Raw genomic sequence first — 15,445 nt, 5'->3', positions numbered from 1 at the left:
AGTTGACATTAGAGTTTTGTGGACAGAATGAAACTTTAGAGAATGCCAAAGCCCTTTACAGCTCTTTGATATTATTTATTTGAAAGATACCACTTCAGCTGACAGGGTATGCTTTACCTTAGCAATCTGTTAAGCCCCTGCATTGTTAATACTGCCCATAATAGCTCAGAGTTAAAAGAAAAGAAAACTCACAAGGCTGAGATTCTTTGTGACCAGTGTTGTTTTTTTTTACTGTGTTTGCAGTTTGAAGTGCTTCAGTGAAGCGACATTGCACCATGCAATAAGGAAATTGGTGTTTGCACTAGAACAGATTTTGCATGACATAACATTTCCCGGATATATAATAGTTAATATCATCAAACATATCTGGTAATGTTCTCTTACATAATTCTATCATCTGTAAATGTAGCTTCTGTTCCCTGTAGCTACCTGCCATGATCTAAACATCTCTTACAGCAGTTCCTAATATAAAAGATGCTCTGGACTACACAAACTCATCATTATGCACAGACTCCTCATTAAAGCCAACCAAGGACCAAACAAGACTGTATACACTACGTGGTATTGTACAGTACCACTTTGGATGATATTCATACATATAGGAAAGTAAATGCCCTAATGCCTTGGCTCAATCTTTTTTTGGAGGGACAGACTAAAATGAGCAAAACTAAACAATAGAATGCCCATAGACTATGATGAAATATAATGAACAAGGAATGCCCATAGACTATAATAAAGAAAGAAAAACAGATCAAAGATTATAATCCTTGACTCAAAATATAAAACCAAAAATATTGTTCCTAATAAATAGTAAACTCCCCAATGTAGAAAATAAATAAAATGACAATAAAATTATAAGAATGAATGGTTCTTTTATATGGAATGAGAGGCTATGAATACTAAAATATAGGAAAGATCATTTATTGAACAATTATACATTTCTTGTTTAAACCTTAAAACCAAAAACACTGTTTCTACTAAATTCACTAATGCACAAAATAAATCAATTCCTCTGTCCTACAGCCCCCCACACCACACACAGGTTTTATTATATATTTTGACTACTTGCTCTGTCAAGAGGATACAAAGACAAATACCATACTTCTGGATTTAGTGAGTGGTATTAATTTTACAGTTCTAAAATAATCATAGGGTCTTTTTAATTTTAAAAGGGTCTTATCAAAATGTAATAGGATGTGTCTCCTTCACAGCATGTAGTTTTTTAGTATTTTAAGTATTTTAAATGCACAAATAACAGAATATTATAAATCAAAAACATTTTGTTGTAAATGCTGCGGTGTTGTGGTGACTGTGTGGTTTCTGCTCCTTAAAGAGAATATGTTCTTAAACAGGTGTATTTTATACATTTCTGTTTTGCAGATCTGTATGTTTTACTCAAAAACAGTAACAAAACTTACTGTAAAATCAATACATTGCTCACTATATTGCAGCGATTCCCCCACTTAATTTCTTTTGCATAGTTGGTGACTGACTCTGATCAAGAGTATCAAGAGAGGCAAGAGACAGTAGCTGCAACTCACTCACCAGTTGTCAATTGACAAAAACCAACAGAGTCGATTTACATAATAAAGACACCTCTTTACAATTTGACAGCTTTCTGCCTGCATGAAGCGCAGCCCTCAACTCCTGCGCCAGCAGACCCACCATGCAATTAAGGAGGTGGAGAAATCAGAATTTACTTTACCAGTACAATTAAGAGGTACATTTACTGCAAGTAGGCCAGATTGTGCCAGCCCAATCAAACCCAAGTGGAATTAAGCCTGGCCACAATTTTAAACACCCTACCCTTATTAGCACTGCCATGTAAGAATCTTAAATGCTTTATTTCAAAACAGACAGGAAAGGCAACTTAACATAAATTTGAGATATCTTAAAAAGATACTGAGGTATCATCACATAATTTAATGATATCTTTATTTCCTTTTCAGAAAAACTGAATTTAAATATTTTCAAATCAAGTAAAAGAGATATCACAAATTGATTTAAATATCTGTAAATTTCAACTGAAGTGATCTAAATTTTTCTGCAAATGCATTTAAATATATATCTAAATTATCATTTTGGTTGCCATATTTTATCCTTCTAAAGTATTAATGTGTTCTAGTTAAAGTACTTTTAAAACTTTTTACTTTTTCTAGCTTTCCCCTAGATATAAGAGATGTCAGCAAAAGATTGTGATATTTAGCTAAATTCAGTGTAATAAAATAGTGTTTTCTCCTCATCACGACACAGTTATTCTTCTGTTAAAAGCAGAAGAGGACCAAAACTCTGGACCAACATTTTCCAGCTTCTCAAAATTTCCAGCTGCTTCTCTTTATTACTCTGTAAACGTAAGAGCTTGCTAGACTTACAAATGGTCTAAAAATATCACGCTTTTTTCATTGAGACATCTGGAGCTGAAATCGCATTGCCATCTTGTCAGGGTGACTGTTTAACCAAACATCCTTATTTTTCCTTTCCAGTTAATTAATTTAACAGTTAGTTCCTTTGCCTTAGCACCAGCAGTTTTACTTATTTCTGTTCATATTGATGTTTAGAGGGTTCTAGCTGTGGATTATTTCTATGCAACATTTCCTCTTAAAATAAGGATATAAGTGTCATTTCAGGCTGTCACACCCATGAAGGGCATTCACTGCAGATGAATTAAAGCTGGCTGAGCTCCGTGGTGTCAATATAACCAGTTTGAATGTGGACTATGTCATTAGCCAGCAATGACCAGGAATCCCACAAATTGTGGCACACAGTTCAAACACACACTGGGATTGAGTAAAACAAGGTATCCTTAGCTTTCCATGCAACAGCAAATCAACCTACAGCCAAACATCTGCGAGCCTGCAGTGTTGGCAGTGAGACGCACCTGCAGTGGTTGCCACTGTGAGTTGCATGTTCTGCCATGTTCTGAGTTATATCAGCAAGCTAATGTAACTGAGATGATAAAGAACGTCTGAAATTGCAAGGCTTACAAACCTAAAATTGATTAATAAATGATAAATTAAGGACTAATTGAAGAACAAAGTCCACAGCTTATTAGATCATTTATTTACTTAGGAGGTGCAATGTAAGGCCTTTTGGCTGGATGGGGGACAGTCAGCATAAAGTGTAGGGATCTCTGGTTCCTGTGCAGTAGCACCCTTGATCACTTCATCAGTTTCTGTAACAGTGTTGCAATGTACAAAAACACAAAACTATCCTCTGTCTTTAGGGTCATTATTTCATTTGGTGTCATTTCTTTTCCTGCTGGGCTGCAGTGTCTTCTGACTTTTGTTCCACCTGAAGTCTCAGTTATTTAATGATTTGATTTAATTATTTGATCACTTTGGATGATTGTAACTCTTCTTTCCAGGTCCACAAATATTTAAACTGTTTCAGATGCCTGCTTTAGAAGAATATGGGCTTACTTAAATAAATTAAACAGCACATTGTGTGGGATTCTTAGAAGAAAAGAAAGAGAGTAGTGTAACATTTTTTTCCCTTTTCAGGTACAGTAATTTTTTTTCTTAAGTACTTTAATAGGACAATCTTAGCATTAATTGAAGCATTGTATTCAGTAGGTATTTGATCTAGAATATACTGCAAAAAGATGGTGCCTCATGGAGTCAGATATCACGATAAATGGAAAAGTGTACATTTCATAATGTAAAACATGTAAACCTCATGTATATTGGAACCATTTTATTGTTTAGCTAAAAACTGCTGTCATAACCTTGTATTGCAGTGTACTGCACTAAGGCAGAACATCTGTGAAAGAAAATTAAGTGAATGAGCAAATGATGCTCATTTTTACTGTGTTTGAGAAACTGATAATTTTCCTGGAATACGTATACTGTATGTTTGTGTTCTGGAAAACAATACATTCAAGTGTTCAGTTTAAAAAGTTTTATTCTATTTTCTCATCATCATTTTCAATTGTAATGGGGATGGGAATTTGTTTAAGCCACTATATACTGTAAATGTTCACTAAATGGAATCTGGCTGCAATACTCTGAAATGGAGATACAATCTATCATTCAAGGTATAAATTTTAAGGAACCATTTTATTAATTGAAGCCAGTAAATGAAATTAATTAAATAGTTAAAGAAGCAATTAAAGTAATTGTCAAAATGTTCTGAATTTTCTACAAAGAATCTATGCTTTTCACAGGGGCATAGTCACAAAACATTTTCTCTGAACAAATTATGTTTCTGCATTTAGCAGCCAAAAGCAACTTGACATTTCTCACCTTTTGGTCATGGCTGTAGGCCAGAATCCAGTCTTCATGTGTAGGATGAAACAGCAGGCTTAATATATAGAAGTTCAGACGGAATTTCTGATAGCTTGCTCCTTCATCTGAACTGATCAGTACGCTGCTTTCAATCTCTGGATCACTTAGAAGCATTATCTGAATGAAAGAAAGATAAAATTCAATGCCAATCAATAATATAGTCAATAGAATTACTTTGTTATTCCACTTTCACCTTTTAAAAAAAAACAACTATTTTTCCATGAGTTCATCCATGAAAAGGATTATTCACATCATCAAGTCCATTAAAATGATATCAGAATAGTGATCTGGTGTAACATAGCACAAATTGACCTCCTAACTGTAATAATAATTAAATTACAAAAACCTTTGCTCTGGAGAAAAATGGGAAGGGTTTCAGTAGTTACTAACACAAAAGGCTATGTTTTCTTTTTGCAACCAGATTTGAATTGGGAAAAATAGCAGCACATTTGTCACAGGCTAAAATGTCACCTCTCTTTCCTCAATTCCTACAATGGATCCTCCCAGACTGTGATTTAGATAAATCGTTTTTCATTAAGAACCAATAAACAGACTGCAGTTTCAGAGCCAGTTTTCCTTGGCCAGAGCCTTCCTTTTTTACCACTCATTATCATCACGGTGATGGCAGGATAGCCCCTATTTCTCCCTGTGTCCTGGGACTTGTCAAGTATAATTTATAGCTTTTAAGGCCTAATCATTTTCCATAATATTGGATTAAGTGACAGCATTTATTAAGGAAAGAAATTACTTTTCACTTTCCCTTCCCTTCCCGACTTCCTCAGCCTATGTGCCACTTAGGTTTGTACAAACATGACTCTGAGTCCTTGAAAATCATTTGGCAGGTTGGACTAAAGGAATTCCCACTCTCTCAACTTGAAAACCAAATTGGCCTGTCAACCTAGCCCTCCTGGCATTTGTTGTTATACATTTCAATAGACTGCATCTGAAATCTAATTCCTGTCTCATAGTGTGTGCTTGTTTTGACAGAGCCATAATTTAAGATAGAGTGCGAAGCAGGCTAAAAAATAAAATGTGAAAGTAAAAGAGTTATAATTAGCATTATCCTACAATGACAAACCGACAGCAATTTGCACAGGACTTAAGTGATGTTCAAGAGGAAATGGACCACTTAACTTTCTGTAGTGGAGATTTATTGTATTATATGCTCACATCATCACATCACTCATTGAATTTAGAATTTACAATATATACTGTACAGTATATGAATGCAGTTTATGAATGCAAAGAATGTAATTGAATAATAAGCATCTAGCAGATAAACTTAATTATAAATATTCCTTTTGCAATACAATAGCTCATCTCCATGAAATGATTTACATTAAGTTTCTAAGCATGGCCAAATTGGTCTCAACTTAATTGTTTTGCAAATTCTACCATAAATTAGAAAGTGGTATAGTACACATAAAAACATACTGTAAATGCAAACATAAACCATAGGTTTTCTAAAAAATTTAGACCAATTATCAGAAAAACGAAAACTATCTTGATATTATAATGTGCACAATACCAAGCAAATGTGTGAGCAAGAGTTTCAATATAAAGAAAGTCTGCTGAGCAAATCAAATGTCAGAACAGCAATTAAAGTAATGTTACGCACCACAAGGAACACACAGTTTTCAGTGTACTTGAATTTAAAGTGGTCTGTCTAAAAGTGGACAACCTGCACACTGGATATAAAAACTAAACTTGTGGAAAACAATCCGTGGAACATCTTAAGATTAATAATAACATCTAGTACCAGGTCACATTTATTTTACTTTAAAAATATTTTTGTGTTGTACTGTATGTGAGCAGAAAAATATCACATGCTGCCTTTCGTTTTCTTATACAGTATTTATAGAAATTAAGATCAGCCCTTTGGGATTTCTTATTTACGCTTGTTTTCTATTTCAAAGGAAAGTGGTTAGACTCTCCAAATGCAGCTAAAAGAATTGTGTCTGATCTTAAATCAATACATATACAAAATTACACTCAGACCACTGCAAAATCTCTGGAGAATAAGGGGGTGGCAAGAAAGAGCAACTATGAAATAAAAATAATTTTACAATTCAAGCAAAAGCAGGCAATGAAAGAAATATGAAGAAAAGGAGAGAAACAAAATAATCCTGTAACTCCATGACATGACATTTTAATTCTTTTGAAATGAAGAAACCATATTCTCTGCATTATCTCAAATATTAAACATTAAACAGGTATAAAATGCTTCTCCTTGAAAACAGAGGAGTGAATATGACTCAAAGTGAAACAAAAATTAAATTTAAGGAAAAGCTCTCAGAGTTTTTTTCCCCATTTTGTTCTAAGGGATTATTTTATTGATTATGTGTTTATATGCAATTCAATTTAAAATACTTTATTCATTACAAATTTACATGTAAGCAGCAAACACTGCAACATACAACATACAGTGAAATGATAAAAACATAGTATCACAACATTTCTAAAAAAATAAAAATAAACAAAAACAACAAAAGATCCATACAATAATTATTTGAGTAACAAAGTGTTTTTTGCATTGTAAGTCATCTGCCCTATACTAAAAAATAAAATAATAATCAATCCATTACATATTTAAGTAAGTATTAAAGTACATGTACAGTACATTAGCAGAGGGGATTCTCTCCAGAAGGGATCATATAGATTAAACTTTCTTTACACTCATTATTTCTGAGCTTGGTGACTTCTACAACAAAGCTAAATTTTCTTGTATTTGTCTTGCACAGCAGACAGTGAAGACTGATATAATCCTGATATCAAAAGTTCAAAAGGTCAATGAAGTATATAACTTGCATCTTCAATGATGGCATAGGCCTTTCTAAGGATCAGATGGACACGAAGATCCCAAAATTCACCAAAGTATGAATTTAGAACTAAGGTTCACAACATAAAACTGTCTAAAGAGAGCAGGAGTAGGTGTTAAAAGACTCCACTCAGTTACACTCACTTCAACAACACTTTAGGGTTCTGCCACTTTTAGTATTCCATGTGAACATGCTTAAGGATAATAATAATACAACTTTTTTAAGAGTAGAACTCAATTTTTGTATTTTTGTAAAGTTCAGATTTGCAGTGTTTTTCCTGGAATAAGTGGCTGTTGGAGATTAGTAGGTTTGAACGACAGATTGTGAAATTGTTTTGAATTTATTTTAAAAAAGGGTAAAAAACGTATTCAACTCATCAGCTCATCAGCTGATTCCATCCTGTTGAACGACTTCTCAAACTTGTCAATTTGTAAGATCTATAAAAGCATTCCAGTTAGTGCTGTCAAGCAGATTTTAAAGTTGTCAACTTTATTCAACTCTGATGATACTTTTTTGTTTGATGAACTGTTTTGGCCACTGCCTCTATGAACTTTACTACTGGCTTGTAAGCAGAAGCAAGCAGGGTGGCATTATGGTCAGGAGCAATAGCATACTCCACTTAACTACATAACCACTTAAAATAAAAAGATTATAGATTCCTTTCTTTGTGTCAGTTGTACAGTATGTTAAGGGCTTAAATGCTGGAATTCACCACTCGAAAAGTCACTGCAAAGAACATTAGATTGCCATTTGTTCGAGGACACTTCAAGTTTTTACTGTTTTTTTTTGGCGGGTACTGAACAAGCTGCTACAAAACAATTTAGATATCCTCCCTCCAAGGCCATTTTTATGTTCAACAAGACTAACAAGCTAAGGATCAATTCAATTACATTTATTGCTGGAGGAATATTGTGAGTTTACCAAATTAACAGTGAAAATGTGAAATTATCTTTACCATGTTATCAATAAGGATTATATTTTTACTTCAGCATTTCTGTTGAGTCAAAAGTTAATTAGTTAATTGCTGGAAATTGATTTTCCAGATTTTCCATCTCATCTTGTCTCTCTTTACAGAAATCCTAAAAGCATCATAAATAACAATATATTATACTGAAGAGTGGTCCATCAGCTGAAGGCTCTGTAGCTGAAACATTGTGCTTTTACTATTATCTTTTTTACTTTTCATGGTGAACTCAACCTCTTTTTGTTCTTTTGAGCTTGCACAATGTCACTTCTCCCCATTCTAGTGCATTAAAAGATATCTACACTTGATGAATTAGTGAATAACAGTCATGGATACAGGGTGCCAATGAATATGCAGAAAAAATAATAATGCCATACGCAAATATGTATCTTACTTAAAACATATATAAAGTGATACCTCTTCATATATTTGATCTCTAAGTTGATTCCTGGACATTAAAGTGATTATTCAATATACTGTTTAGTATGGATGCCGTAACTGAGACTACAAATGCCAGTAACAATGCCACCAATAGTGCACAGAAAATGTGATAAACCCTGTACTCTGACATGCTTGTGGGACCTGTAAACTTGTTCACACATTTGGTCCATGAAAATACAACCAGCCACTGTGATTTGATTGAGTACCATGGTGTCATTGCTTTCAAGCAAGCAATATAGTCAATCAGCGGACGTATTTATACAGTGGAAAATGAAATTGCTGTAATACCATTAATACATCCTTAAGACTCCTAGCTGGAGATTCTGAGTGCCATGTATTCATTGCTTAGAATAGAAGTAAGATTTTGTGTGGGGCTTGCTAAAACTCATACTGTATTACTCTATACCTGCAGTACAGTACAAATCCATTTCAAGAGTTTGGGTAATTTAACAAGCCATTACAACGGGTCTGCCTGCTTCCTCGGCTTTACATCACTGATTAAGGGTAATGAAACCAAAGTGGTTCATTAGTAACTATTATGAGTTTTATTTGTTACTGTAGTATTTAGTAGCCAAAATATTGCTTATGGGAAACTGTTCTCCGTCTCTGAAGATGAATAATATCGATTTATACCCAGATGTTATATCCTGTTTCTGCCCAGTTTACAGGCAGAACTTTTTCAGTTCTCAATACCTTAGTGACAAGTTCCCCTTTTTTCTATGGTAAATTTGATATCATTCTTTTTCCACACATTTTATGAAGATAATTATTTGAATTGAACTTGTATTTGTATACAGAGACTTATCCAGGAAATATTGTAAACACAGCCATTTTATCCCTTTCACAAATAAAACTGGGGTGAGATAGATACAGTATTAGAAACAATAAGAAATATGGTTTAATGTTGCTATGAGTACTCAAACTATGACTGCAAGTACTACTACTACTCATGCTATGTTTAAAATAAAGCTTTATAAAAAGCTTAAGTTAGCATCTCTTGTTTCACCATACATTCATCATCTTAAGACATTGGGAAGGAGACAGAAGAAGAATAAGGTCTACTTTATTAAAATAAAAAAAACTTCAGTCTGATGTGATGCTTATGAATGGTTTGCAAATTCTATACAGTGAATAAAAGTTAAAAATGGATGTACATCAAAACACAAATGCATATGCAAACTGTTTGAACTCTGGAATAGAGGGCATGTTTGCATCAACCCACAATTCATTCATGAGGATATAAAAAGGCATTAACCAATGCATCAACAGTTAATTAAGTTTTCCTGCTGTATATCCCTGACAGCTCAAAGCAAATTTGTCCTTAAGGAATAAGGGAGGGAGGTAAGTGACAGTCTGAAATCAATACAGGTTTGAGGGATAACCTTTGGAGGTTATCTGCAGTAGCACCTCTTGGGATCAGGGTGGAGGGCATAGAAAGAACTAATCTCTATTGAAAACAAAGCATCAAAGACTGATAGTAGACTTGGATAGACTGCAACAGCAGTTTCAAGAAATAAACAAAGGTATTGGAAGTCTAATTGAAAACTAATCACACCACGTTGATCAATTCCACTTTCCTATAAGAGGCACAAGAAAAACAAAGCTTATACCAATAACATGAAAAATAACTAAATTTAAAATGTGGTGCTTTGTAAAAAAGAAAAAAAATGTTAAATGTCACTTTATAATGTTTTTTTCACCATTTTTCACCTTGGCTCACGTACCAGAACATTATAAATTGGTTTCAACAGAAAAAAGTTAAAAAAAACAATAGTCTACTTTTTAGTAAATGAAACATTTCTATATTTTCTGTTTTATTACAGTAAACTTTACTGAGCACAGCATTTCTGATTCCTGCAAAAAAAATGTTATTAAGGTATTGATTTAAACTCAGACTTCTTCACATGAGTAAACTGTCTGGTACACAGTCTTTAACACAGTATAACCCTAATTTAAACACATAGGATATTTGGGTAGGCAGCCACACTAACACCTTGTTGCATGACATTGTTAGTCACAGAAAATAATCTAATTCAATTCAATTCAACTTTATTGTCATTATACTTACACAGGTGCATAGTATAATGAAAAGTGTTTCTCATTAGTCACTCAGGTGCAGTATATAAATAGGACAGAAGATAAGACAATAGACAGTGACACAATAGCAATAACAGTAACGTGTAATAACATAACATAAATAACATGTAATCAAGTAATCAAAACTGTGCAAAATTCCGCAAACAGAGAAAATATAACAGGAAAAAAACAGTGCAAGGTAATTCTTGGAACAGTGCAAAAATAGTATGGTTAATTAATAAATATAACGACCGGTACGGTTTTACTGGGCTATCGAGGGGACAGTACAATTTCGGCTTACATGTGTGTGTAGTGGTGTAGGAGCACAGTCCTTGTGGGTATAGGAAGATGTTAGGAGAGATCATAATATGATGGGAGGGAGTGGGGGCGTCACCAACTTGACAGCTCTGGGGAAGAAGCTGTTTTGGAGTCCAGTTGTGTGCGACTGGAGTGACTGGAACCTTCTGCCAGATGGTAGGGGAACAAACAAGTTATTACTGGGGTGAGTGGGCTCAGACATAATTTTGCAGACTGTGATGCAGCTGGACAGTATGCTCTCCACTGTACATTTGTAGAAGTTGGTGAGGATCTGTGGATGTAGGTGTATTTTCTTCAGTCTTCTCAGGAAGTACAGCCGCTGTTGTGCCTTCTTGATGAGACTGGAGATGTTCAGTGTCCATATAAGGTCCTTAGAGATGTCTAAGGACCTTAGACCTTTTGATTATTATGTATATAAGAACATAAAGTTGGTACTGGGCAGTACTGAGATGGAAGATCCGATTGAGATTCTCTGAGATGAAAAGCACAATATAAATGCATTAAATTGTTTGCTCGTTTCTGATTAGAATTCAGCCATAGAATAGGTTCATTAATGGAAAAGGGTTGTTCTGCTGTCTTAGAATTAAGAGGTTGCTCTGATGGAAGCTTTGACATAAAAGACCATTCCACAGAAAGAGATGTGATATGCAAATAGTAATCGATCTGTTATTTTAGATGATGCATATAAAACTGTCCAAATGAAGATGAAGATCAAAGGGTTTTTTGATGGCTTTTTGTTGAATAGGTCATTCTGTTGTCTCCAGCTTTAAAGCAACACCTTTTGTGTCACCATCTCTCTTCTCTTTTTAAATTGGGTACCATATTGGTTTTTGTTGTTAACATATTGCAATCTGCAAAGCTAAAGTATCACTAAACTTTTTACAGAAAATTCCTTATAGCTCTGACACAACATGAGTCTTGATATGACCAATGAGTAAGAAAGACAGCCTAAAGCGCATAATAGTAAAGAAATTGCCTTAGTTAATAGCCATGCTGTGCATAATGCCTAATTTGATTCCTGATACATGATCTTCTTCACTCAATTTCTTTCTTAATTGATTAATGAAAAGAGCGCATAATTAAAACAAAAGGACATTTTTACTAAAAACTTGTGTGAATTATAGTGTGTGACACGTTGAGATAGTCATTCGCAATGTTTGTTATGAGCTGTATGCAAGTTGCCAGTTTGGACTCATGCTCTCCTAAAGACAGTGCATTAATATTTGAGGGCAACTACAGACAAGTCCAAATGATACTGTACAGTATGTACAAATACTGTAGTAACTATGTATTACATTTCAAAATCAGAGGACAAAAAAAACTAATTTGGGACAAAAGAAGAATTTGCATTTACTGTATCTAATGTACATAAAACGATGCTAGTGTCTGTTTTCTTCTTTATAGTGGAAACCAACTGCAAAGAGGGACTATTTCAGATTTAGCTTCAAACAAACAAACTCAAGTAATTCCATCTTTAAGATGTTAATAAACTAATATCCAAGCCCAGCCCTTGACATCCAGATTCTAATATACTGTAATAACAGGAGACATACAGTAGTTGTCTTCAAATGGATTTAACAAAAATTAGTGAGGATGGGGTAATTATACTTTACTATTCTTTACACAAAATCAAATGTATATATTGTTGATGTAATGCAGTAAAAGCAAACACTAAAGCCCTTTTCATTTTACTACAGTAGATGCAAAATGAACTTTTAAAGAAAAAGGGTAAACAAATCAAATCATCAAAGGCCACTGGGTTTTCTGGCTTCCTTCCACGCGAGTACAATATTACTCAATTGCACCAGTTATTTGCTCATATTAAACCAATTTAATGCTTCTTTCCAAGCCCTAAACTGCTGATGGTTGAACAGGTACACAAGATGCAGAAGATGGATTCCAGTCTTCAGAAGCTGGAGCTCTGCAGTATGCCAAGCATAGTATTCTCGGCACTTAAGAATAATACCCAGTGCAGTGGACTGAATGGAAATTATACATCTATAATGTATTATGTGTAGGTTGTATGGTAAAAAAAGAACTAAAAGGCCTGTCCTATGAATAGCAATAAACTCAACTATTATATTTTGACAAAAATGTTGTCTGACAATGAGATGCTTACAATCACACATTGGTTTACCCATTAATACAGGTGTTCTAGCTGAATCTGAAATAATTTTCATTCCACAATTAAACATAAGAAGACATTTTTCAAGATAATTATCTGGAACACTAGATGCGAATTTCTAAGAAAGTGGAGACTCAAAAAAACAAAAACTTCTCAAAAAGGAACTAACCTTTTACCTTCTAACTAATAATAATATATCACTGCTTCAACTTCTGTTATTTTAAAAGGTGGATTTAAACTCATGGTCTGAAAGTAATGTATGAAGCAAAATTCATACCTTAGGGCTTATTGATAAAACACATTATTTATGACCATCCTTACAGTATATACTGTATATGACCAATACCATAGACAATAGACTGTAATCTGAGAAAGTTATATGCTAAAACCTAAAAGGTCAGGATTACAGCCTCACTTTGACATGTCTTTCTAATACAAAAATAAAGCTGTGACAATGAATGGTTTTTGAGCAGGGAGACAAAACTTTGTTGGACTTTATAGTGTTTTATGGTAATAAAGAACTCTGACAATAAGCATCTGAAGGACAAGAATACAGTATATAGTATGCTTTTTTAGGATGGAGACACACATGTTCAAAGGAAACATTATAATGAAAAGCAATCTCAAATGTATGAATATAATGTAAATACACATCTCTTTGGGTTTTTTTATTCAGCATGACTGTCATCCTAGAACAGCCTCTGGCTGCAAGGAGCTTTGAAGACGCATGAGAAACCTGGAAGGGTAACATTAACAATCTCATTTTATAGTACAGTATAATTCCTGTTACACTTGTACAGTACAGTCAAATCTTTTGCTAGCCATATTGTTTACAAAAAAGTTTTCACAAATATTTTTATATCTGACTGGGAAACAATTCCAAGACCCCACTAATGAAGCATTGTAAAGATTTATGTAGAATCCTAGTAATATACCTCTCCATAACATTTGCTCTCCTACAGCATCGACCAGCTATTTTTATCTGGCTTGAAAAATAAGCCACACAGTGTAAGCAGAAACAAATTAAAAATGAAACATGAAAGGCACAACATGGGTGATTCAATGAGCAAAACAAAAGAGCAGGAAAATGAAGATGATATACAGTTCTCCTTAATGCAAAATGTATTAAGGATACAAAACGGTAACATTGAGTTGGTAATGATCAGTTCTCCTTTTGTAACTCAGGAGTTCTCTGTTGCCCATAGAACAAAGGATAATTAATGGCAGAATCAGTAAGAACTTGGAAAAACTGTAACTGCAGAAATTCCATGTACACCAACTAAGTGGTAAACACAGGCAAAAAAAAAAAACTCCTCACTACATTTGATCAATGTAATTTCTTTACTTTTAATTCTAAGATATTAGGATGGACATATGAAAATGACAGAAAAGCAAGCTACTGTATCCTCAACAGTACCCGTAATTGTACTGAAGACACAATTGACATGCTAATCACAATTTATTTCCCCTGATAAGTAGAAAATTCAAAAGCAGAGAGATTGAAGCCCAGAACTAAAGACCTTACTTGTGGGGGCAATTAGATTCTCTAGCAAGAACCACTTTTTTTCTTTTGCCCTGACTACAAGGCATTGATCAGTTTTGCTTTTCCTTAAAAGTATAATTTGACATCATTCAAAGCAATGCCAGGAAGTTCTCTCTGTTTGGAGTTTACACAAACTGTCAACACTAATGAGACCAGGCAAGTCTGCCTATCCCTTGTTAGCAGAGAGGCAGCTCACACTACAGTTGTGCAGGGCTTCATCTATAAGCTTTTCCCGTTTATCCTACAAGGAGAACTGCTGATGCAGATGGAACAATCATACAGCCCACTCCTCCAGTGAAGCTTTGCATAAAGTAGGCAGAATATAAATTAACTGGGCCTCTTGCAAAGAAAAGGCAGAGACACAAGAAATTGAACCTGAGAATAATGTTTCATGTAACATATCTACAGTAGATAGTACAAATACACATACTGTATGTACTGTATATGCACACAAGTGCACAATTACAAATCTCCAGCAATTGACCTCAGTGGTCCCAGCATGTTTTCTTCTAGCCATGTTAAAAGGGTAAGCAATAAATTAGCTTTTTATTTCCCATTACCATGCAAAAAAAACTGTGTCCAATTCACCACACTTCTGCACTCCCTCAAGGCAGTGCAATAGGTGTGTAGTATTTCACTACGGAATTGCTTTCTAACATTTAGAGCAATGAGGGCACTTCCTATGTCATGTACTTGACAGGAAAAGGCACTTCAATAAGAGTTCTCAACAGCAACACTACCATAAAAAAAAGCAAAGACCCTTAGGGGCTCCCAGTGGAATGAAATGTTTACATTCCCAGCACAGACACGTAAAATATTTGCCTTTATTGATGTTACATCCTGGATTTTAAAACATGAAGCTCAAATGAAATCATG

At 34.3% G+C, this 15,445-nt stretch overlaps 1 protein-coding gene across 1 annotated transcript in view; it reads right to left on the bottom strand.

The window, feature by feature from the left end:
* The window catches only part of sorcs3a (sortilin related VPS10 domain containing receptor 3a), a 273,164-nt gene that overhangs the window by 114,801 nt on the left and 142,918 nt on the right, over window positions 1-15,445 (bottom strand). Inside the window, exon 4 of the mRNA XM_006630827.3 lies at window positions 4,242-4,400. Coding sequence (XP_006630890.2) covers window positions 4,242-4,400 — 159 coding nt within the window. The remainder of the gene's footprint in view (window positions 1-4,241; window positions 4,401-15,445) is intronic.

This window comes from Lepisosteus oculatus, chromosome 4, assembly GCF_040954835.1.
Source record: "Lepisosteus oculatus isolate fLepOcu1 chromosome 4, fLepOcu1.hap2, whole genome shotgun sequence".
NCBI lineage: Eukaryota > Metazoa > Chordata > Actinopteri > Semionotiformes > Lepisosteidae > Lepisosteus > Lepisosteus oculatus.
This window is presented reverse-complemented; position numbering and strand designations above follow the sequence as displayed.